This window comes from Microcaecilia unicolor, chromosome 12, assembly GCF_901765095.1.
Source record: "Microcaecilia unicolor chromosome 12, aMicUni1.1, whole genome shotgun sequence".
NCBI lineage: Eukaryota > Metazoa > Chordata > Amphibia > Gymnophiona > Siphonopidae > Microcaecilia > Microcaecilia unicolor.
This window is the reverse complement of record NC_044042.1, coordinates 103,848,993-103,871,077: the sequence shown is the minus strand read 5'-3', so window position 1 is coordinate 103,871,077 and position 22,085 is coordinate 103,848,993. Positions and strand designations below refer to the sequence as shown.

General features: G+C 45.7%; 1 protein-coding gene across 1 annotated transcript in view; it reads left to right on the top strand.

Annotated features, from left to right (window-relative positions):
* The first annotated feature begins 1,176 nt into the window (after positions 1-1,176).
* Positions 1,177-22,085, top strand: part of ZNF281 (zinc finger protein 281) — a 139,130-nt gene continuing 118,221 nt past the window's right edge. Inside the window, exon 1 of the mRNA XM_030221590.1 lies at positions 1,177-1,743. Coding sequence (XP_030077450.1) covers positions 1,426-1,743 — 318 coding nt within the window. The 5' untranslated portion in view covers positions 1,177-1,425. The remainder of the gene's footprint in view (positions 1,744-22,085) is intronic.

The following is a 22,085-nucleotide window of genomic DNA, read 5'->3' as shown; positions in this document are numbered from 1 at the left end:
TGCAGCTGGATATATTCAAGGAGCCGACTCACCCCCAATATTGAGCAAATTCCTTGTATGTGTCCAGGGAGGGGTTATTTCCACTGGGCTTACCACGCCGCCCAATAATTTGGAAACGTTGGCTCCTATGGTGCCGCTCTCTTCTTTTTGCATCTCACTAGCTTGTGTTTTAAGTCGGGTGGCTGTCGGAAGGCCAGCACTGGTGCGGATGGGAATATCTCGTTCAGTAATTCATCCTCCTGGAGTAGTGGCTGCAGATCTTTTATGATTTTTCTTAAATTTTCCAGCTCTGGGTTGTGTATGTCACTACAAGGGGGGTTCTGTGGCATTGGAAGATGAGCATGTGAAGGATTCCTTAATGTTGAATATTTTTCCTTTGTGAATGACCCTGGGGTCCTGTGAACTGTTTTGGCATAGTTTGCAGCTGGATATATTCAAGGAGCCGACTCACCCCCAATATTGAGCAAATTCCTTGTATGTGTCCAGGGAGGGGTTATTTCCACTGGGCTTACCACACCGCCCAATAATTTGGAAAAGTTGGCTCCTATGGTGCCGCTCTCTTCTTTTTGCGTCTCACTAGCTTGTGTTTTAAGTCGGGTGGCTGTCGGAAGGCCAGCACTGGTGCGGATGGGAATATCTCGTTCAGTAATTCATCCTCCTGGAGTAGAGGCTGCAGATCTTTTATGATTTTTCTTAATTTTCCCCAGCTCTGTGGCTTTCTTTACACCAGTGCAATTTTTCTAGCCAAAAAGGTGCCGGTACTCAAATGCCAGGCCACTGCGATCACTGAGGGACTCACTCCACAGTAACCAGTCACTGAATCTATGACAAGGCAGAATTGGTGTCTTGAACCTGAGCTCTTGCATTAAAACTTGTGGTCAATTTTAGCAGACAGTGGAAAAGGTACCCCATTATTGAAACCTGTCTCTGAGGATTCCCTAAAGCTCCAGGACCAAACCGTGAGCTCTCAATATTTGATTTTAAAAGCTGAGTAAAAGGAGCCTGAAGGAGGGGGCGGAGCTTGGAAAAGGTGAGACCGTTAATTCCTTCAGCCTAATGAACCTGAACCTGTCCAGCTGAGCTGCAGCTGTGAGGGAAAGGGGGGGGGGGGTGGCGCATGCGCACCGGGCTCCGAGGGTCTGTGCTCCCAGCAGCCCCCACGCCGCGCCTGCGCACTCGGGAAGAATTTTAATTCTATTGTGGCCGTCTCTCCGCTCCACCGTCCGTCACCGTTATTGAGCGGCGGCGGCTGAGACGGGGGTGGGAGAGAGAGAGCGAGCGAGGCGGAGGTGGGTGGGGACTGTCCCCCCCTCCTCCTCCTCCTCCCAAGCCCCAGACACGCTGAGCGGGTTCGGCCCCGCGGGCCTCTCATGGGCGGCGCTGGGGGTCGCTGAGCGAGGCCCTCCCCCGGAGCCCCCCCGGAACATGGAGCCCACCTTCCCCCCCAGCATGCTGATGTTCAGCCACCTGCCCCCGGTCAGCAGCTTCGCTCGGATGGCGGCGGCGGTGGGACAGGGCCCCGGGCCGCAGCCTCCCCGGGACGTGGTCCTGAAGAAGGAGCCGGGATCCCCCCCTCCCCCGCCGCTCTTCCTGCAGCACCCGCCCGCCGCCATTAAGCAGGAAAACACGGCCGACGGCGAGCAGTACCGGGGGGGCGGCAGGATGCAGGGCTTGCCCGGCCTGCTGCATGGGGGGCTGGGCAGTAACGGAAACCGCAGCCTGATGCAGGATCTGGGCCGAGAGGTGAGTTTGGAGGGGCTCCTGGGGACCATGTGGAGCTTGGCAGAAATTACAGAGATGAAAGATGCTGAGCTTGCTGCACACCACGAGGGCTTTTTTTTCTGCATGGATGTATACTTGTGCTTGCAGGGCTTATGGACGTAATCTCTGGCTCCGCATCCCTGTTAAAACCTTAACATTTCTAGAGCGCTACTAGGGTTACGCAGCGCTGTACAGTTTAACATAGAAGGACAGATCCTGCTCGAAGGAGCTTACAATCTAAAGGACGAAATGTCAAGTTGGGGCAGTCAAGATTTCCTGAATAGAGGTGTAGTGGTTAGGTTACTAGACTAAGGAGGCTAGGGCTTTTCAGCTTGGAAAAGAGATGGCTGAGGGGAGGCATGATAGAGGTATATAAAATAATGAGTGGAGTGGAACAGGTGGATGTGAAGCGTCAGTTCACGCTTTCCAAAAATACTAGGACTAGGGGGCATGCGATGAAACTACAGTGTAGTACATTTAAAACAAATCGGAGAAAATGTTTCTTCACCCAACGCATAATTAAACTCTGGAATTCGTTTCCGGAGAACGTGGTGAAGGCGGTTAGCTTGGCAGAGTTTAAAAAGGGGTTAGACGGTTTCCTAAAGGACAAGTCCATAAACCACTACTAAATGGACTTGGGAAAAATCCACAATTCCGGGAATATCATGTATAGAATGTTTGTACGTTTGGGAAGCTCGCCAGGTGCCCTTGGCCTGGATTGGCCGCTGTCGTGGACAGGATGCTGGGCTCGATGGACCCGTGGTCTTTTCCCAGTGTGGCATTACTTATGTACTTATTATTATTTGTTGCATTTATACCCTGCTCTTTCCCGCTCGGTAGCAGGCTCAGTACGGCTTACATACTATGGAATTACATAATATCACAGAAAGAACACAGCTGTAGCAATAGTAGAGGTACGATGTGGTTGTTAGGAAATAGGTTGAGATAGGTGAAATGGGCAGGGAATGTAGGGGTAGGAGTGGTGTAGACTGGGTTCATAGGTTAAGTCTGGTAGGCTTGTTTGAAGAGGTTAGTTTTTAGCAACTTCTGGAAGGGTAGATGGTCACTAACTGTTTGAATGGGTCTTGGTAAGGCATTCCAGAGTTGGCTGCCTATAACGGAGAAGTTGGATGCGTAGTACGTTTTGTACTTGAGACCTTTGCAGTTGGGAAGGAGGATTTTGATCAGTTTCTAGCTGGTAGGTCAATTAGGTTGGTCATGTAGCTTGGAGATTCTCCGTAGATAATCTTGTGAATCAGTGATTGGACTTTGAAGTTTATTCGTTCGTTGACAGGGAGCCGATGGAGTTTTTCACAAAGAGGTGTTGCGCTTTCAAATCGTGATTTACCAAAAATGAGTCTGGCTGCCGTGTTCTGGGCGGTCTGGAGTTTTTTCAGGATTTGGGCCTTACAGCCAGTGAAAATGCTGTTGCAGTAGTCAGTGTTGGTAAGTACAGTGGATTGTACCAAATTGCGGAAAGTTTTTAGCACCCACATCATGTTGAACATCTTCTTGGTCATGGCTGCTGCGTGAGTTTCCAGAGTTAGATGATTGTCTAATGTTACTCCTAGGATTTTTAGATTGTCGGATATGGGGATTGAGACATCAGGGTAGTTGAGAGGAGTGTAGAGTACTGGGGTGAGAGGATTAGGCATTGTGTTTTCTCCTTATTCATTTTCATCTTAAAAGCGTTAGCCCAGGAGGCTAAGATGTTCATGCCAGTGATTATGTTATCGGCGATTTCTGCTAGGTCGGATTGGAAAGGGATGAATATGGTAACGTCATCTGCATAAATGAAGGGGTTTAGTCCATGTTTAGATAAGGTCTTGGCCAAGGGGATCATCATAAGATTGAAGAGGATCGGGGATAGAGGCGATCCTTGGGGAACTCCGCATGGATCGGGGATAGAGGCGATCCTTGGGGAACTCCGCATGGATCGGGGATAGAGGCGATCCTTGGGGAACTTTTGATGACCACACAGACGAGATTGTTGTGGTTGATTTGACTTGGTAGGATCTTGTGGTGATGAAACTTTTTATCCATTTAATGTTTCCACCGATCCCTAGTTTGCCCAGTAGTTTTGTAAGAATGTCATGATTTACCAAACTGCAGGAGAAGTATGTTGTTTCCAAATGATATTTCTTGTTTGAACTTGGATATTAAGGTGAGTAGTACCGTTTCAGTGCTGTGTGCAGGCCTAAAACCCGATTGCGACTCATGCAGTATGGAGAATTTTTGTATAAATTCATTGAGTTTGGAGGTTACTCTGTTTTCCATTAGTTTGATCAGTAGAGGGACGGAGGCCACAGGGCGGTAATTGGTGATGTCATTTGCAGGTTTCTTGGGGTTTTTTGGTATTGGTGTGAATAGTATGTTTCCGTGCTTGGTGGGGAAGCAACTCTGTTGAAGTAGGAAGTTTAAGTGGGTGGTGAGGTCTGTAATGAATCGTGCTGGCGCATTTTTCATTAGATAGTTGGGGCAGGGGTCCAGGTGGCAGTGTGACTTGGAGAGTTTGGATAATACTGTGAAAATTTCCTCAGTGGTGAGGAGGACGAAGTTTGTCCAGGAGCGGTCTACCGGGATTTCGTCCATGTTGGGGTCCAGTTCGTCAAGGAAACTGCCGATGCTGGCATCGTCTTGGGGAATTGTGTTGCACAGATTGATAATTTTGTCGTTAAAGTATTTGGCCAGCTGGTCGGCAGATGGACAGTTTGAGGATGAAATTGTGACTGGATCGGTGTTGAGCAGATACTTTATAATTTGATATTGTTTTTTTATGTGTGTTCTGGTGGATGTAATTTGTTTTGTATAATAGGAGTTTTTGGCTCGTTTAATGGCATTTTTGTAGTTCTTTTGTGTCTGCTTCCATGCATTAAGGGTGAGAGTGTTTTTTGATTTGCTCCAAGTATTTTCAAGTTTTCTGGTTTGTGTCTTTAGATTTTTTAATTCGTCGTTAAACCATGGTGAAGGGTTTCGTCTACGCAGAGTTTTGGAGTGTATTGGAGCGATTTCATCTAGAATAAGGTTGCACCTATTATCCCATTCTGTGAACCAGTGGTTTGAGTTTGGATCTGTTGACCAGTCGTTGTCATAGATTTGTTGCCAGAAAGTTTCTTTGTCTATCCGTCCTCTGGTGCTAATTGTTATGGGATCATGTGTTCTAGGCTGGTCTTTTTTTCGCCATTGTATGGACAGGGTTGCTTTATGATGGTCAGACCAGGGGGAAGCAGACCAGTGGATATCTGATAAGAGGAAGTTTTGGTCTGTGGAGTGTTTGTGGGTGATGATGTCTAGTGAGTGTCCTTTGAAGTGGGTTGGTTGCATTGGAGGGAGGTTGAAGTCACATAGTTGGAGGAAGTCTTTACATTCCCGAGTGTGGGCAGAGTTGGAGTCTTCTAGATGAAGGTTCAAGTCTCCAATTAATAATATATTGGAGTTGTTAACGCATATGTTTGATATAAAGTCCATGAATATGGGTGTTCCAGTTGCTGGGAGGTCTGTAAAACAGTATGCAGGTTAAATGGTCGTATAGTGTGGGGCAATGAAGTTTGATTGAAGCAATCTCGAGTTGTGGTGAAATGGACTCTGAGATGGGTTCTGCAGAGAATTTGGATCTGTAAATGAGTGCAATTCCTCCGCTTCTTTTGTCTTTTCTAGGCCAGTGTGATATTTTATAGCTAGGGGGCATAGATCATTTATGATGGGATCTTTTGAGTTTCGGACCCAGGTTTCTGTGATGAAGAGTAGGTCGAGGTTGTCCGATGTAATCCAGTCTGTGATGATTTCGGTTTTATTAACTGCTGATCTTGCATTGATGTATCCCACTCGGACAGGTAGGTGTGGTTCGGCATTCTGGAGTGAAGGGCGGATTTTGATAAGTTGTCTCGTTTTAGGTATTTTAGACTTAGGTGGGAGTGTTTCTGTTTTTGAGGATGGATGTCTGGACGTTGGTTGGTTTCTGTGGTTGCTGCTGTTTTGTGGGGATGTGATTGATTTGGGTGTTCTTGAGTGATGGTGAAGAACTGGTATCATGTTGATTTCTGTTGGGGGTGTTAAGAGTTGCGTGAATAATAGTGAGTGCATGGATAATGATGATTATTTTTAGGAATAGCATGTTGGTGAGATGATTTTGATTGGATAGGGGATATGTGCGTGGAGGGTCGGTTGGGGTGAGGGTGGAAGGGTTGGTTATGGTTGTGTGCGAGTTAAGGGTGGGTTAGGTGGGGGTAGGGTGGGTTCTTGTAGGCTTGGTTGGATTGGGCATAGGAGAGTAGAAACTATGGAGTGTGCTGTTTTTGTTGACTTGGTTGGTGGCTTGGGTGGGGTGGGGTGGGGTAAAGGAGAGGAGGCTACGAAGGGTGAGTGTCTTTCTGTAGGTTAGATGAGGGAGGTTTGGACTTACTGGTCTGGGGGGGATGGGGGTATAGGAAGATAGAGGAAGGACTATGAATGGATAGTTATACTGTGTACTGATGGGATAAGAGGATTGGTTGGTAGCAGAGGTAGCATCAATGTATATACAATTGAGAGAAACTAGGGTAATTACGAGATATCAAATTTTCACATTTCAATAGTACTATGGTTCTGAACAGGAATCAGTGTTAGACTATGCACAATCATCGGTCGAGATATAAGACATGTGTACAGTGCTAGTGCATGTGTGTAATCCTACACTTACAATCGGACAGAATATAAGCCAAGGTAAAATGTGTTGATGAATGGTTTACTTTCAGAAACAGTTGTAATTTGGGTGGAATAAATTTAAAACTTGTGGACTGTTCACTGCAAAATCTATCTGTAGAATCTGTACAAATAATGGCCAAAGACCAAGCAAAACCAGGCAGACTTATCTGTGGTCTTTCAATACTGGAAGCTGGATTCAAAATACCTCATTATACATCTTGTCTGGCCTCTTTGATAGCCTTATTTATGTCCGTCTCTGGGACTGTATTCAGTTACTGTTCTGAAATGTGACTGTTGGTGAACTTTATGTGGACAAGTTTACAACTGTGGAAATATCCCGGAAGTTCCCCAATAGGTCAGGGTCATGGATGGAGTTACACACATGCGACTGGATGGGGTTGCTTGCACAGGATGGGATCAAGCATGCGTGTTAGGGCAACACAAGCAGATAAGGTGGAATATGTATGCAGGTGAGGATGTCTGAGCGACCCTATCCTTTGCACATATGCAGTCAGGGCTACATGCACAGCTGAAGAGGTGGGATATGCATGTAGGTTTGGAGTCAAGGTAAGTACATAAGTATCGCCATACTGGGAAAGACCAAAGGTCCATCAAGCCCAGCATCCTGTTTCCAACAGTGGCCAATCCAGGTCACAAATACCTGGCAAGATCCCAAAAAAGTTCAAAACATTTTATACTGCTTATCCCAGAAATAGTGGATTTTCCCCAAGTCCATTTAATAATGGTCTATGGACTTTTCCTTCAGGAAGCCGTCCAAACCTTTTATAAACTCCACTAAGCTAACTGCCTCGAATTCCAGAGTTTAATTACACGTTGATGTGTACATGGGCACACACACGCACAAAAGATGGGATCATGTACGCAGCTAGGATGTGCATCTGAGTCAGGATTGCATTTTCAGTTGAATGGTGTGTCATGGAGTTTTGCACTCAGTGTAGAGGGGCTCCAAATTGATGCTGAGCTGAGAAGCTAGTAACCTATATTAGTTTCTCAGCTCAGCATCAATTAGGAGCCCTTCTGAAACAATAAGCTGGCTTCAGTCTGTGTGTCAGTACCAGTCTCTACTTATTTTTATGCTCCATTGTTTTAATGGGATTCTCTCATCGCACCTGACAGATTTTGTGACCCTTGGTGGCTTTCTCCCGCCAAAACACTGTCCCAGGTTGGGTCTCAGTACATTTGGTGCCTTTCCAATAAAATGTATTGATGTTTGGAAGAACATTGTTCTTCCCTCCTTCCTTTTTGTTTGTGGTTTTGCATACCTGGACAGAATTGTGTCACATTGAAGCTGTGTGTTTCTCTCTGTTCTTGCTTAATCTGGACACCCAAGGCGTATTAAATGCTATGGAATGTATTAACTTTTGAAAGTTTTTGTTGTCGTTTTGTTGCATTTGATGTTTGGTGCAACACTTTCTAGAATTGGTCTTCTATAATTTTCTGTTTCCATGTACTAGTTAGATTTGTGTGTTATTGATTAGTATACATTTCCCCCCCCCCCCCCCCCTCCCATTTCAGTGTTTTCGTGCAGTGTAATCCCAATGCATATATGTTCCTGATTTGTTATTGTAAAAGTGTTTTGGGATAGTTTGAAACGTAATGCAAATAGTACCTCTCTTTCCTAAAATATCAGAGTGTTTTATTATTTTTTTTTTGCAAACTGCACTGAGCCCTGGAAAGGGCATATTAACGGTATAAAAGAAATGATTTAATTTGTTTTTCTTACACGTAACATTTGGGAGAAGTGACTTCAATTGATGGTTTTGCTGATGCTTTTGTATTTTCAGTTTGGTCTTACATTCTAACGTGCAGTAATGAGAAAAAGGTTTTGCCCCCCTCCTGATTTCTCCTGTTATTGCATATATGTCACACTAAATGATTTTTTTTATCTTTAAACAAAAATGTAGTATTTGTCGTAAGCATGTTAGTGTTGTTCATCAAACCCAGTATCCTATTTACAACAATGGCCAATCCAGGTATCAAGTACCTGGCAAGATCCCGGAACAGTAAAACAGGTTTTATGCTGCTTATCCTAGGAAGTTATCCAAACCTTTTTAAAACCCTGCTAAGCTAAAAACTGCTCTTCACTGGCAACAAATTCCAGAATTTAATTACACACTGAGTGAAGAAATATTTTCACTGTTTAAATTTTTTTTTACTATATAATAGCTTCATTGTGTACCCCCTGGCCCTAGTATTTTTGGAAAGAGTAGACAAGTGATTCATGTCTATCTGTTCCACTCCACTCAGGATTTTATAGATCTCTGTCATATCTCTCCTCAGCTATCTCTCAAAGCTGAAGCTGAGGAGCCCCTAGCCACTTTAGTCTTTCCTCATAGGGAAGTCGTCCCATCCCCTTTATCATTTTCATCCCCTTCTCTGTACCTTTTCTAATTCCATTATATCTTTTTTGACATGTGGTGACCAGAATTGCACACAATGTTCGAGGTGTTGTTGCACCATGGAGCGATACAATAGCATTATAACATTCTCATTTTTGTTTTCCATACCTTTCCTAATAATTCCTAACATTCTATTTGATTTCTTGGCTGCCACTGCACACTGAGCCCAGGGTTTCAATGTATCATCAATGATGACACCTAGATCCTTTTCCCAGGCAGTGACGCCTAATGTGGAACCTTGCATCACGTAGCTATAGTTTGGGTTCCTCTTTCCCACATGCATCAGTTTGTAAAAATCAAACCTTTGTTTAAAAATTTTCCCCTTTCGAGACAGTGGATGAAGTGACTTTCACAAGGAACATCAGCAGGAGAGTGGGAATTGAACCCAGACTTCCGTGCTACGCAGCCTGCTTCTCTAACCAGTAGGCAACTTTCTGATCGGTAAGCCTGACATCTGTGTCCGGCAAAATAGTGGAAACTATTATAAAGAACAAAATTACAGAGCACATAGACAGACATGGTTTAATGGGACAGTCAGCATGGGTTCAACTTGAAGTCTTGCCTCACCAATTTGCTTCATTTCTTTCAAGGTGTGAATAAACAAGTGGATAAAGGTGAGCCGGTTGATTTTCATAAAGCTTTTGACAAAGTTCCTGAAAAAATTAAAAAGTCATGGGATAGAAGGCAGTGTCCTGTGTATTAGGAATTGGTTATTGGACAGAAAATAGAGAGTAGGATTAAATGGCCATTTTTCTTAATGCAGGAGGGTGAATAGTGGGGTTCCGCAGGGATCTGTACTGGGACCAGTGCTATTTAATATATTTATAAATGATCTGGCAATCGGAACGACAAGTGAGGTGATTAAATTTGCAAATTACACAAAACTATTCATAGTTGTCAAAGTACAAGTGGACTATGAGATATTCTAGGAAGACCTTAGGAAACTGGAAGACTGGGCATCTAAATGGCAGATGAAATTTAATGTGGACAAATACAAAATGATGCATATTGGGAAGAATAATCCAAATCAGTTACCTGATGCTAGGGTCCAAGGCGCCCAAGAAAAAAATCTAGATGCCATTGTATACAGTACATTGAAATCTTCTGTCCAGTGTGTGGCGGTGGCCAAAAAAACAAACAGGAAGCTAGGAATTATTAGGAAAGGAATGGTATATAAGACCAAGAATATTATAATGCATCTATCACTCCAGGGTGTGACCTCACCTTGAGTATTGAGTTCAATTCTGGTTGCCATATCTCTTAAAAGATATAGTGGAGAAACAAGGAGATCCAAGATGGCGACGGTGTGATTTGTGTCGGCGGGTGTACCTGCTTTTCTCGTCCTAACGAACTCCGTTGAAAGCGTCTTACCCGTCCTTGCGATGGGAAAGAGAAGGGGAAAAGTCAGGGAAGTTCCCTCGGTCCCTGGCGGGACACCGCAGCTTCTACAGACGACGTTGGAGCGGTTTGCAGTTGTACCCGGCTCGGAGAAGGTTTTTGCTCCTGCTGCTGGAGCCAACGCATCGACGTCGGCCGACAGTGTAAACGGGGCTTCCTTAAGCCCTGTGTTACGTGCAGCGCCCCCCCAACCAGGAAGAGAAAGTTTCCAGGCAAGTCCTGCAACTTCAACCCCATGTGGACAATGGAGTGTTCAGGGAGGGAACTTGCTGGTAACCGGGACAAACGCTGGTAGTTTGAGTGGACAAGAGACAATATCGGTTTCTACAGCAATGTCTGGAACTGTGAGTATCTTGGAACAAGCTACAAAAGCACCTCTTCCAGGTATTATATTGGGGAAAATTGAAAAACCGGCTGTAGTGACATTAGAGTCACTTTGGGACCTGAACTCTACAACCTTCTCTGCATTACAAACTTCTATATCAAAAAATACTGAGACAATTAAAGTCTTGGCAGAGTCAGCTTTAGCACAGATACAAATTAATGAAACCCAAGCCGCTGAGATAAAAGTTCTCTCTGAAAAACTGGGGAAAATGGAATTGGTGGAGCAAACTCTGATTAAAGAAAAGAACTTTGCCTCAAGGCGCATGGAGTTTCTGGAAAACCAATCTAAAAGACTTAATTTACGATTCATAAACTTTCCTAGATCACCACTGATTTCACCAGTCCAAATGGTAAAGAAATACCTAGTTGATATTCTGGGAATGCCTGACAATTCATTGCCGCCAATTACACGTGCTTTTTACTTACAAGTTACTGGTAAAACATCAGATAATTTGAATCCTCAGGGTGCAATGAATTTGACAGGCTTCCTAGAATCATCACTAGAAGTGATTACACAAAGAACTACTTTGTTAGTTACATTTGCATTGGAAATGGATAGGAACGCTGTGTTAAAATTATCCTTGAGTCATTTAGATGCTATGTTTATGGGTTCAAAAATAAGAGTCTTTCCAGACTTATTAAGGGAAACGCAACAGAGACGTAAAATGTTTCTTTCTTTGCGTCCCAGAGCTATAGCTCTCGGGGCTAATTTCCTTTTGAAGTTTCCCTGTATTTGCAGAATAATATTTCAGACAAAACAATACCAGTTTTTTGATCCCAAACAATTGGAAAATTTCCTAGTAAGTAGAGAGGATATTTCTGTGCGAGTTTAGGACCATAATGTAACACTGTATGGCAGCTTTGAGCTAACCCTCCAGGCATGATACAAGTCTTGATTTAATGATGGAACATTTGTTTCCTTTTTTTTTTTTTTTTTTCTTTTTTTTTCTAAATCTTGGATTGTTTACCTAAGTTATGTGGTCGATAGAAAGAATTGATTTGTGGGGGCTCTTTTCTTTTTCCTTTGTTATATATAATAGTGAATGTTTTGTGTAATATCATTTTAAAATGGATATTATGATTGGTTTAAAAATGTAATAAATAAATATATGCAAAAGATATAGTGGAATTAGAAAACCTCAAGGAAGAGCAACCAAAATGATAAAAGGGATGGAACTCCTCTCACATTAGGAAAGGCTATAGAGGTTGGGGCTGCTCAGCTTGGAAAAGAGACGACTTGTTGGGGGATATGATTGCGATCTACAAATTCCTGAGTGGTGTAGAATGGGTAAACGTTAATCGATTTTTCACTCTTTCAAAAAGTACAAAAACCAGGGGACACAATGAAATTAGATCGAAATACTTTTTTCCTTGTCATCAAGCAGATGAAGCCATTACGTATGGGTTATGTCCATCAACCAGCAGGGGAGATAGAGAGCACTCAAACTTTCACAGTGCCCTCTTGGCCAGCTAGCTCCACTGCCTCTTCAGTATTCTCTATCTCCCCTAGCAGGGTGGCTGCAGCTTGTTCGAGCTCCAGAAAAATCTGCCGGGAGGTGGTTCCTGGCTTGCCAGTTGTTAACCGGGGTGTTGGAGGCTATAGCAGCTTCACTTTAAAGGCACATAGGTTAGCCCTTTCCCTGCCTTACCCATACCTCTGTGGATGTGGACATATTGCCTTGCTTTCCCTGTCCTTACCCACCAACAGTGGATGCAGGCATATAGGTTCGCCCTTTCCCTGCCTTTCCCACTCATCTGAGCCTCCGGAGTCTTCAATACTTCTGCTTTCCTCACAGCTTTAAAAAAAAAAAAAAAGAAAGTCGCGTCGCGTTTTTAAATGCAGAGACGCTGGAACAGAGGTTTTTGACCTGATTTTTAGCAGGATCGTAGTTGTACACTAGATCCTTTGAGGTAAGAGTGTTTTCCAACTCCTCCGGGGTGGGCCCGCGATCGGGGCGATTTTGGCGCGAAACCGCCATTTTGGATTTTACCGCCGTTTTTCGGCGATGGCTGCGGACAATGTAAAGCGCTGTTCCACTTGTGGCAAGCGCAAATCAGCAGCAGGGCTCTGTAAATCGTGCTGTACTGGCGTAGGAGCCGGCCCGAGCATGGCGAGCAATGTTTCTTTCCGCTCTGAGCTGGCAGCGGGCGCCATTTTGCTTACACCGCATGGCGTGGCCTCCGTGGACACGGAGAGTCCTGAGCCGGGTGGGGCACCTCGAGATGAGGTCATTTCAGGAGTGGCTAGCACCGGACAGGATTTGGGTGCCCAGGGTGAGATTTTCTCCCCGGATTTTGTGCTTTTGCTGCATAAAGCATAGATGATGAAAAGAGCCCTTCCTCAAGGGTCGCCTGAGGCCCCTCTGATTGCCCCCCCCGATGGATTCTGGCCTGGGACTTCCCAGTGAGGCTTTTTTCCCGGATGCTTGGCCTAAAGATAAGCGCAGAAGGGTTAATTCCCCTTCAGATTGTGGTGCACCTTTTCCCCCCCGTGGTCGGGGTGTGAGGATTCGGAGAACTCTGACAGACGTTCTTGGTCTGAGGAACCAGAGTCAGGTGCGGATTTACCACAGGATCTGGATGATCCCTCCGCGGTGAGGATTTTCCACCGTGATGAGCTGCCAGCGCTTATTTCAGATACCCTGCAGGCCCTCTCGATTGAAGATCCTGACAGTGGCATGGCCTCCTCGGGTAATCCCAGGATGGCTAGTACCAAGAAAGCTGCTCGGGCCTTCCCTTTGCATGACTCCATCCTAGAGCTTGTTTCGGCTCAGTGGGCTGACCCCGAGGGACCTTTGAGAGTTTCCAGGGCTATGGGGCAGTTATACCCTCTGCGTGAGGGACATATGGCTCGTTTTCAAATGCCTACAGTGGATGCCCTAGTCACTGCGGTGACAAAGAGAACTACCCTCCCTATTGAAGGAGGTGTTGCCCTGAAGGATGTTCAAGACCGTAGGCTGGAAACAGCATTGAAACGGTCCTTTGAAATTGCAGGTCTCACTGTTCGGGCGTCTGCATGCAGCTGTTATGCTGCTAGAGCCTGCCTAGCTTGGCTGCAACAGGCAGTGGCTCAGCCCGGAGATGGAGCGGAGCCCTTCTTGGATGTGGCTCCGCGAATGGAGGTGGCCTTGTCCTTTCTGGCTGATGCCCTTTATGACCTTGTCAGAGCTTCGGCTAAACAAATGGCAGTAGCAGTGGCGGCTCGCCGTCGTCTGTGGCTACGACACTGGGCAGCGGACATGGCCTCTAAGCAAAGGTTGGTGAAGTTGCCTTTTCAAGGACTTCTCCTATTTGGTGAGGAGTTGGAGAAAATTGTGAAAGGCCTGGGTGATCCAAAACCCCAGCGCTTGCCCGAAGATAGGCAGAGGCCTTCCTCTAAGGGCCAGGCGGTCCACTCCTCGTACAGACCTCGCTTCCGTGAAGCTAGAAGGTACCGCCCGGGGCGTTCTGCTGGGTTCACTTCACGTGCCCGTGGTCAGCAGAGGAACTCCTTTCGCTCGGACAAGCGTTCCGCAGCCGGTGGCTCAAGACCAGGAGTTCAGGGGCGACCCTCTCAATGATGGTGCGCCGGCCCTCTCCTCGATGCCTGTTATCGGAGGACGGCTTTCCCTGTTTGTCGAGGAGTGGACCAAGATTTCCTCAGATCAGTGGGTTCTGGACCTGATCAGAGATGGATACAGAATAGAATTCAACGCCCCAGTAAGAGACGTGTTTGTGGAGTCCCGATGCGGTTCTGCCGTCAAACGGGCGGTGGTGGAGGAGACTTTACAAGGTCTGATTCAGTTAGGGGCAGTGACCCCGGTGCCTCCCGCCGAGCAAGGCTGCGGCCGATACTCCATCTACTTTGTGGTGCCGCGAAAAGGTGGGTCATTTCGCCCTATTCTGGACTTAAAAGAAGTGAACAAGTCCCTGAGAGTGCGGCATTTCCACATGGAATCCCTGCGCTCCGTCATTGCGGCGGTACAGCCAGGAGAGTTTCTCACGTCTCTAGACCTGAAAGAAGCTTACTTGCACATACCGATTTGGCCCCCGCACCAGAAGTTTCTGAGGTTTGCGGTGTTGGGAAAACATTTCCAGTTCAGGGCCTTGCCTTTTGGCCTCGCCACAGCTCCCCGAACCTTTTCGATGGTAATGGTGGTAGTAGCTACTTTTCTCAGGCGAGAAGGTATCAGGGTTCACCCGTACCTAGACGACTGGCTCATCAGAGCAGACTCTGCAACAAAGAGCTTACAAGCTACAGCCAGAGTGGTCTCAGTACTTCAATCTCTAGGCTGGGTCATCAATATGGCCAAAAGTCACCTGACCCCTTCACAATCTCTAGAATTTTTGGGGGCCAGGTTCGACACAGTCTCAGGCTATGTATTCCTACCCGAGCTAAGGCGGTGCAAGCTTCAGAATCAGGTCCGTCTGCTCCTGAGGATGCCCCGCCCGCGAGCTTGGGACATTGTCCAGCTGCTGGGATCGATGACAGCCACGATGGAAGTGGTACCCTGGGCGAGAGCGCACCTGAGACCTCTACAGTATTCCCTTCTCCGGAGATGGTCTCCTATTTCTCAGGATTACCAATGCAGACTTACTTGGCTCCCTGCGGCCCGACTCAGCATGGAGTGGTGGCTCTCGGACAGCATGCTGCGGCGAGGAATGCCGCTGACGCTCCCCGTTTGGTGCCTAGTGGTAACGGATGCCAGCCTGAAGGGTTGGGGCGCACATTGCAAGGGGAAGCATGCCCAGGGTCTATGGACACCCGAGGAGTCGGAGTGGTCCATCAACCGCCTAGAGTTGAAAGCGGTGTTTCAGGCGCTTCTGGCCTTTCAAGTGACCCTAGAAGGATTGGCTGTCAGTGATGTCGGACAACACGACAACGGTGGCCTATATAAATCGACAAGGCGGAACAAGGTGCAGAGCACTAGCCGCGCAGGCCGAACTGATTTGCCACTGGGCCGAGCTGCATCCTCAGTGTCTGTCGGCAGCTCATATTGCAGGTCAGAGCAATGTGCAGGCCGATTATCTGACCAGGCATCAGATCGATCCAGCAGAATGGAATCTGGCAGACGAAGTATTCCTGCAGATCTGTGCCAAATGGGGCAAACCCGTGATGGATCTAATGGCGACAAGTGCCAATACCAAAGTCCGGTGCTTCTTCAGCAGACGGAGAGATCATCGCTTGGCGGGGTTGGATGCCTTGGCTCAACCCTGACCTCCGGGTCTACTTTATGTGTTTCCCCCATGGCCCTTGATAGGGCGCCTGCTCTTGCGGATTCGGCTGCACCCAGGAGAAGTGGTCCTCATCGCCCCGGATTGGCCAAGGAGACCTTGGTTTGCAGACCTCCGACAGATGCTCCTGGAGGCTCCTCTGCCGTTACCTCTGGTACCGAACCTGTTGACTCAGGGACCGGTAGCCATGGAGGACGCCGGCCGCTTTGGTCTTACGGCATGGCTATTGAGAGGGCGAAATTGAGGGATAAAGGTTATTCCAATAAAGTTATTTCCACTCTCCTGCAAGCCCGCAAGCGGTCCACTTCCGTGGCTTATGCCAGGATTTGGTGCCTGTTTGAGTCTTGGTGTGCTTCCAGAGCCATTGCTCCAATGCGGGCTCCTGTCTCGCCGATTCTGGACTTTTTGCAGGAAGGTGTACAAAAAGGCTTGGCCTATAATTCCCTGCGGGTGCAGGTGGCAGCGTTGGCCTCCCTTCGTGGTAAGGTGGAAGGCGTGTCTTTGGCTGCGCACCCAGATGTGGCACGGTTTCTTAGAGGGGTGCTTCGGCTCCGACCTCCAGTGCGAGCACCCTGTCCAGCTTGGAACCTGGGGCTAGTTTTGAAAACCCTGCAGGCATCTCCTTTTGAGCCGCTTCGGCGAGCATCGGAGAAAGATTTGACACTGAAGGCCGTTTTTCTGGTGGCCATTACCTCGGCGAGACGGGTGTCAGAGCTCCAGGCGCTGTCCTGTAGAGACCCATTTCTGCAATTTTCAGAGTCCATAGTCACGGTTCGGACCGTGCCTTCCTTTATGCCTAAGGTGGTTTCAGCTTTTCACCTAAACCAGCCTATTTTCTTGCCCTCTTTTTCAGAGGAAGAGTTTCCAGAATCTTTTGGGCAGCTGCACCTTTTGGATGTACGCAGGACTCTGCTGCAGTATCTGCGAGTTACTAACTCTTTCAGGACTTCTGATCATCTGTTTGTTTTGCTATCCGGTTCTCGCAGAGGGTCTCCAGCGTCTAAAGCCACTATTGCCCGCTGGCTCAAAGAAACTATCTTTTCAGCTTATTTGCTGGCCGGCAGGGTTCCGCCTGTAGCCTTTAAGGCGCATTCTACTAGAGCGATTTCTTCCTCTTGGGCTGAAACTGGAGCACTCTCTCTTCAAGAGATATGCAGTGCGGCAACATGGGCTTCTAAGCTCTCCTTTGCCCGACATTACAGGCTGGATGTGGCTGCCAGGAGGGATGCGTGTTGTGGAGCACAAATGCTAACGCGTGGTGTGGCTTGTTCCCACCCTATCTAGGGATTGCTTTGTTACATCCCATACGTAATGGCTTCATCTGCTTGATGACAAGGAAGGGAAAATTAGGTTCTTACCTTGGTAATTTTCTTTCCTTTAGTCATAGCAGATGAAGCCATGAGCCCTCCCTGTATGATTGTCTGTATGCTGTGAATCTGTTTTTCAGGTTCTGTTCTAATTTCCTGAAGTTCCTTCCTTGGGAGAAAGTTGGAAAACAATCTTCAGGATTCATGTTCAGCTTAAATTTAGGAGGATGTGTTCATTCCCTCCAGCATGTTTTTTTTGGAGGATGTATTGATTCTCTCCAGGAGGCGCGTGTGTTCCCCTCCAGTTCTATAAATAGGAGGATGAGTTCATTCCCTCCAGTGTGTTGGGAGGATGTGTGATTCCCTCCAGGAGGCGCGTGTGTTCCCCTCCACTTATACAATAAGGAGGATGAGTTTATTCCCTCCAGGAGGATGTGCATTCCCTCCTTTATGAGTTCATGCCCTTGTGATGGGCCATCGTTCGCTGTGAGGAAAGCTCTTGTGATTCCCATTGCGGTTTGCCATACTGCTTTGGAAGCTTCAAATACTGAAGAGGCAGTGGAGCTAGCTGGCCAAGAGGTCTGTGAAAGTTTGAGGGCTCTCTATCTCCCCTGCTGGTTGATGGACATAACCCATATGCAATGGCTTCATCTGCTATGACTAAAGGAAAGAAAATTACCAAGGTAAGAACCTAATTTTCCCTTATTTTTTGTTACATTTGTACCCTGCTCTTTCCCACTCATGGCAGGCTCAATGCGGCAGGCAATTGAGGGTTAAGTGACTTGCCCAGAGTCACAAGGAGCTGCCTGTGCCGGGAATCGAACTCAGTTCCTTAGTTCTCCAGGACCAAAGTCCACCACCCTAACCACTAGGCCACTCCTAGGAGGAAATATTTTTTCACAAATAATAGTTAAGCTCTGGAACGTGTTGCCAGAGGATGTTGTAACAGCGGTTAGTGTATCTGGGTTTAAAAAAAGGTTTGGAGAAGTTCCTGGAGGAAAAGTCCATAGTCTGTTATTGCAATAAAAATGGGGGAAGCCACTGCTTGCCCTGGGATTGGTAGCATGAAATGTAGCTACTAATTGGATTTCTGCCAGGTACTTGTGGCCCCACTGTTGGAAACAGGATACTGGGCTAGATGGACCATTGGTTTGACCCAGCATGGCTACTCTTGTGTTCTTATTCATTATGTAACTAGTGTCAATAACTGTGTTCTGGATTCACATTTTGTTGCAGAAAAAATGTTGGTGAAATATTCTTCCGTCTCCCTTCACTTACTATTTGTAGTTTTGTCTTCCCTACATTCTTTCCCAGTACCCTTCTGTTTCTTATTTCTGTTCAGTTCCTTCCTGTACCTCTAGTCTTTGTATTATCGCCACATCTTTCTTACTGATGCTTTTCTCCCCTGCCTTCAGCTTTTCCAACATTGATGCTTCTTTCCAGTTTATTGCATAGTTTTAGCAGAAGTGTCAGACAAATCTGTTAATTGTATTTGATTAAGTGGTCAGAGAATTAGAATGGGGGAGGGAGGAGAAAGGGATTTATTTTTTAAAGATTTTTTACTGAATTTTTAAAATCAAATATTGAAGTTGATTAACTTACGGAAGAAGTGAGAACAATATTATAACAATTGATTAGCTTGTTGGATTCTATAGAGCGTGCCTAGAGATATGCGCCAAAATCAAAGTTTATTCTGTAACAATGCATGTAATTTAATTGGCTTAACAAGCTAATCGGTGTTGATAATAGTGCTTAAGCAATAATGAGCAGTAATTGGCAATAATCAGAATTTGCTTGCATAACTTGCTAGACATATTCTGTAATGCAGTGCGCCCAAGTTCTAACACACGTAGGCAAAAAGTAGTGTGGTTGTAGGCAGAGAAATGGTCATTTCTTGGGTGGTCCAAAATGTATGCGCATAGTTCTAGGTACAGTCCAGTACGCCTAAATCTACATGTCAGAATTTACACCACGTTTTCGTTGGTGTAAATGGAGGTGTATAGCTTTAGACGCTGAGATATCAACTAAGCATATTCTATGTTCTGTGCCTAAATCTAGGCGTCGCTTAGAATACGCTTGGTCGGCATTAGTTTCTACACCACTTTTTTTTTTATAGGTGCAATATATAGAATCTCCCCCAAACGTTCATACAAAATACCTGGAATATGATGGATTTTTTCCGGAAAGAGTTCTGATTAGTGAAGTCTTCAAAAGTTATCAAAAGGAAGCCATTACTTCTGAAAGTGGTAAAGGCAACAAGATTTCACTGCAGCCGATTCCTCACATGACCGCTTCCCCGGAACTTTCTATTCCAGATCCATTTTGTAAACTCTTTGATATAATGATGGCACTGTCCTCTCATATCATTGCAGTTCACTGGAAAAATAACAGCAACCTGTAAGTGGGGAGAAAGACTTCTTGATATTGAAATAAAGGTGAACAAAAGAAAATATTTATTTGGATTTTGCTCACATCTTTTAATATAGTAGTTCAATGTGAGTTACATTCAGATACAGTAAGGTATATGTGATCCATCCAGGGACAAGGGTATCTATTTTAAGACAGTGGAGAGAAGTGATTTGCCCAAGGTCACAAGGAGCAGCAGGATTTGAACTGGGCATCCCTGGATGTCAAGCCTGGTACTCTTAACCACTAAGCTTCTCCTCTGTCGTTTGACAAATTCAATCCCTTCATCAGATCAGCACAAAATGTGTAAGGATGATGTCTGAAATACTCTTGTATACCTTTCACAAATCTTGGAAATGATTCTATATCCTGTACTATACATCCACATACAATTTATTCAGAGTATAAAGAAATTATAACTATCACAGACAACCATTATTACCTATATAAAATTTCAGTCAAATGCTTACTGGAATAAACAAACTTTAAACAATTTCCTAAATTTTATACAATTAATTTCTGCTCTAACTCACCTGGAAGACTGTTCCAAAGCTGAGGTTCAGCAATTCAGAATGCTGTTGGTCTTGTAGATTAGTCTTGCCATTTTCAAGGAGAGAATTGAGTGCATAGTTCTCTTGGTCTGCTACCAACTCAATTGCTTCTTAAATAAGAGGGCACATTTAGTGGACAATTCTACATTGGACACTAAAAGCCAGGCACCAAAAATCTGTGCGCTAAATGTAACGGCATCTGGGCATCCAAATTCCATTATAGAACAGAGCATAAGACCACATTTGTATGTACCGAGGATATGTCTCCAAGTGCTACCCGGGAGGGAAGGGTTAGGAAAGCTGTTGTAGTTGGTGATTTGATCATTAGGCATATAGGTGGCTGGTGGACGTAAGGATCGCCTGGTGTCTTGCCTACCTGTTGGCGAAGGTGGCGGACCTCACGCGTCACTTAGATAGGATCTTAGTGCTGGGGAGGAGCTGACTGTCTTAGTACATGTGGGTACCAGTGACATAGGAAAATGTGGGAGAGAGGTTCTGGAAGCCAAATTTAGGCTCTTAGGTAGAAAGCTCAAATCCAGAACCTCTAGGGTAGCATTTTCTGAAGTGCTACCCGTTCCATGCGCAGGGCCCAAGAGACAGTCAGAGCTCCAGAGTCTCAATGCGTGGATGAGACGATGGTGCAGGGAGGAGGGTTTTAGATTTGTTAGGAACTGGGCAACATTCTGTGGGAGGGGCAGCCTATTCTAAAAGGATGGGCTCTACCTTAACCAGGGTGGGACCAGGCTGCTGGCGTCAGCATTTAAAAAGGAGATAGCGCAGCTTTTAAACTAGAAACTGGGGGAAGGCCGACAGTCGCTCAAAAGCGCATGGTTCGGGATATGGTTTCTTTCAAAGATATCACCAAAACAGGGAGGATAGGGTATCCTGATAGGGAGGTTCCAAAAGAGTCTGTAGTAGATCAGGTGTCCTTAAATAAAAATCAGACAATTTGAAATGTCTGTATGCGAATGCCAGGAGCCTAAGAAATAAGATGGGAGAGTTAGAATATATTGCACTAAATGAAAAATTAGATATAATAGGCATCTCTGAGACCTGGTGGAAGGAGGATAACCAGTGGGACACTGTCATACCGGGGTACAAATTACATTGTAGTTATAGGGTGGATTGAATTGGTGGATGGGTGGCATTGTATATAAAGGAGAGCCTTGAATCAAATAGATTGAAAATTCTGCAGGAAACAAAACACATCTTGGAATCCCTGTGGATTGAATTTCCATGTGTAAAGGGGAAAAGGATAGTGATAGGAGTGTACTACCAGGGCGCAAACAAACTGGGCAGCGCAATAATAATGAGTGATTTCAATTACCCCGATATTGACTGGGTAAATATAACATCAGGGTATGTTAGGGAGGTGTAATTCCTTGAGAAATCAAGGACTGCTTTATGGAACTGCTGGTACAGGAGCCGACGAGAGAAGGAAAAATTCTAGACCTAGTCCTTAGTGGAGTGCATGATCTGGTGCCGGGAGGTAATGTGCTGGGGCCGCTTGATAACAGTGATCATAATATGATTGGATTTGATATTAGCTTTGAAGTAAGTATACATAGCAAATCAAATATGTTAGCATTTAACTTTAAAAAAGGAGACTATGATAAAATGAGATGAACAGTGGAAAAAACCCCCATAGAGGAGCGGCTGCGAGGGTCAAAAATTTACATCAGGCGTGGTGGATGCTGTTCAAAAACACCATCCTAGAAGCCCAGGTCAAATATATTCCGCGAATTAAAAAAGGAGGACGGAACACCAAATGACAGCTGGCATGGTTAAAAAGTGAGGTGAAGGTAGCTATTAGAGCTAAAAGAAAATCCTTCAGAAAATGGAAGAAGTAACCGACTGAAAATAATAAGAAACGGCATAAGGAATGTCAAGTCAAATGCAAAGTGCTTATAAGGAAGGCTAAGAGAGACTTCAAAAAAAAAAAAGGCTGCGTTGGAGGCCAA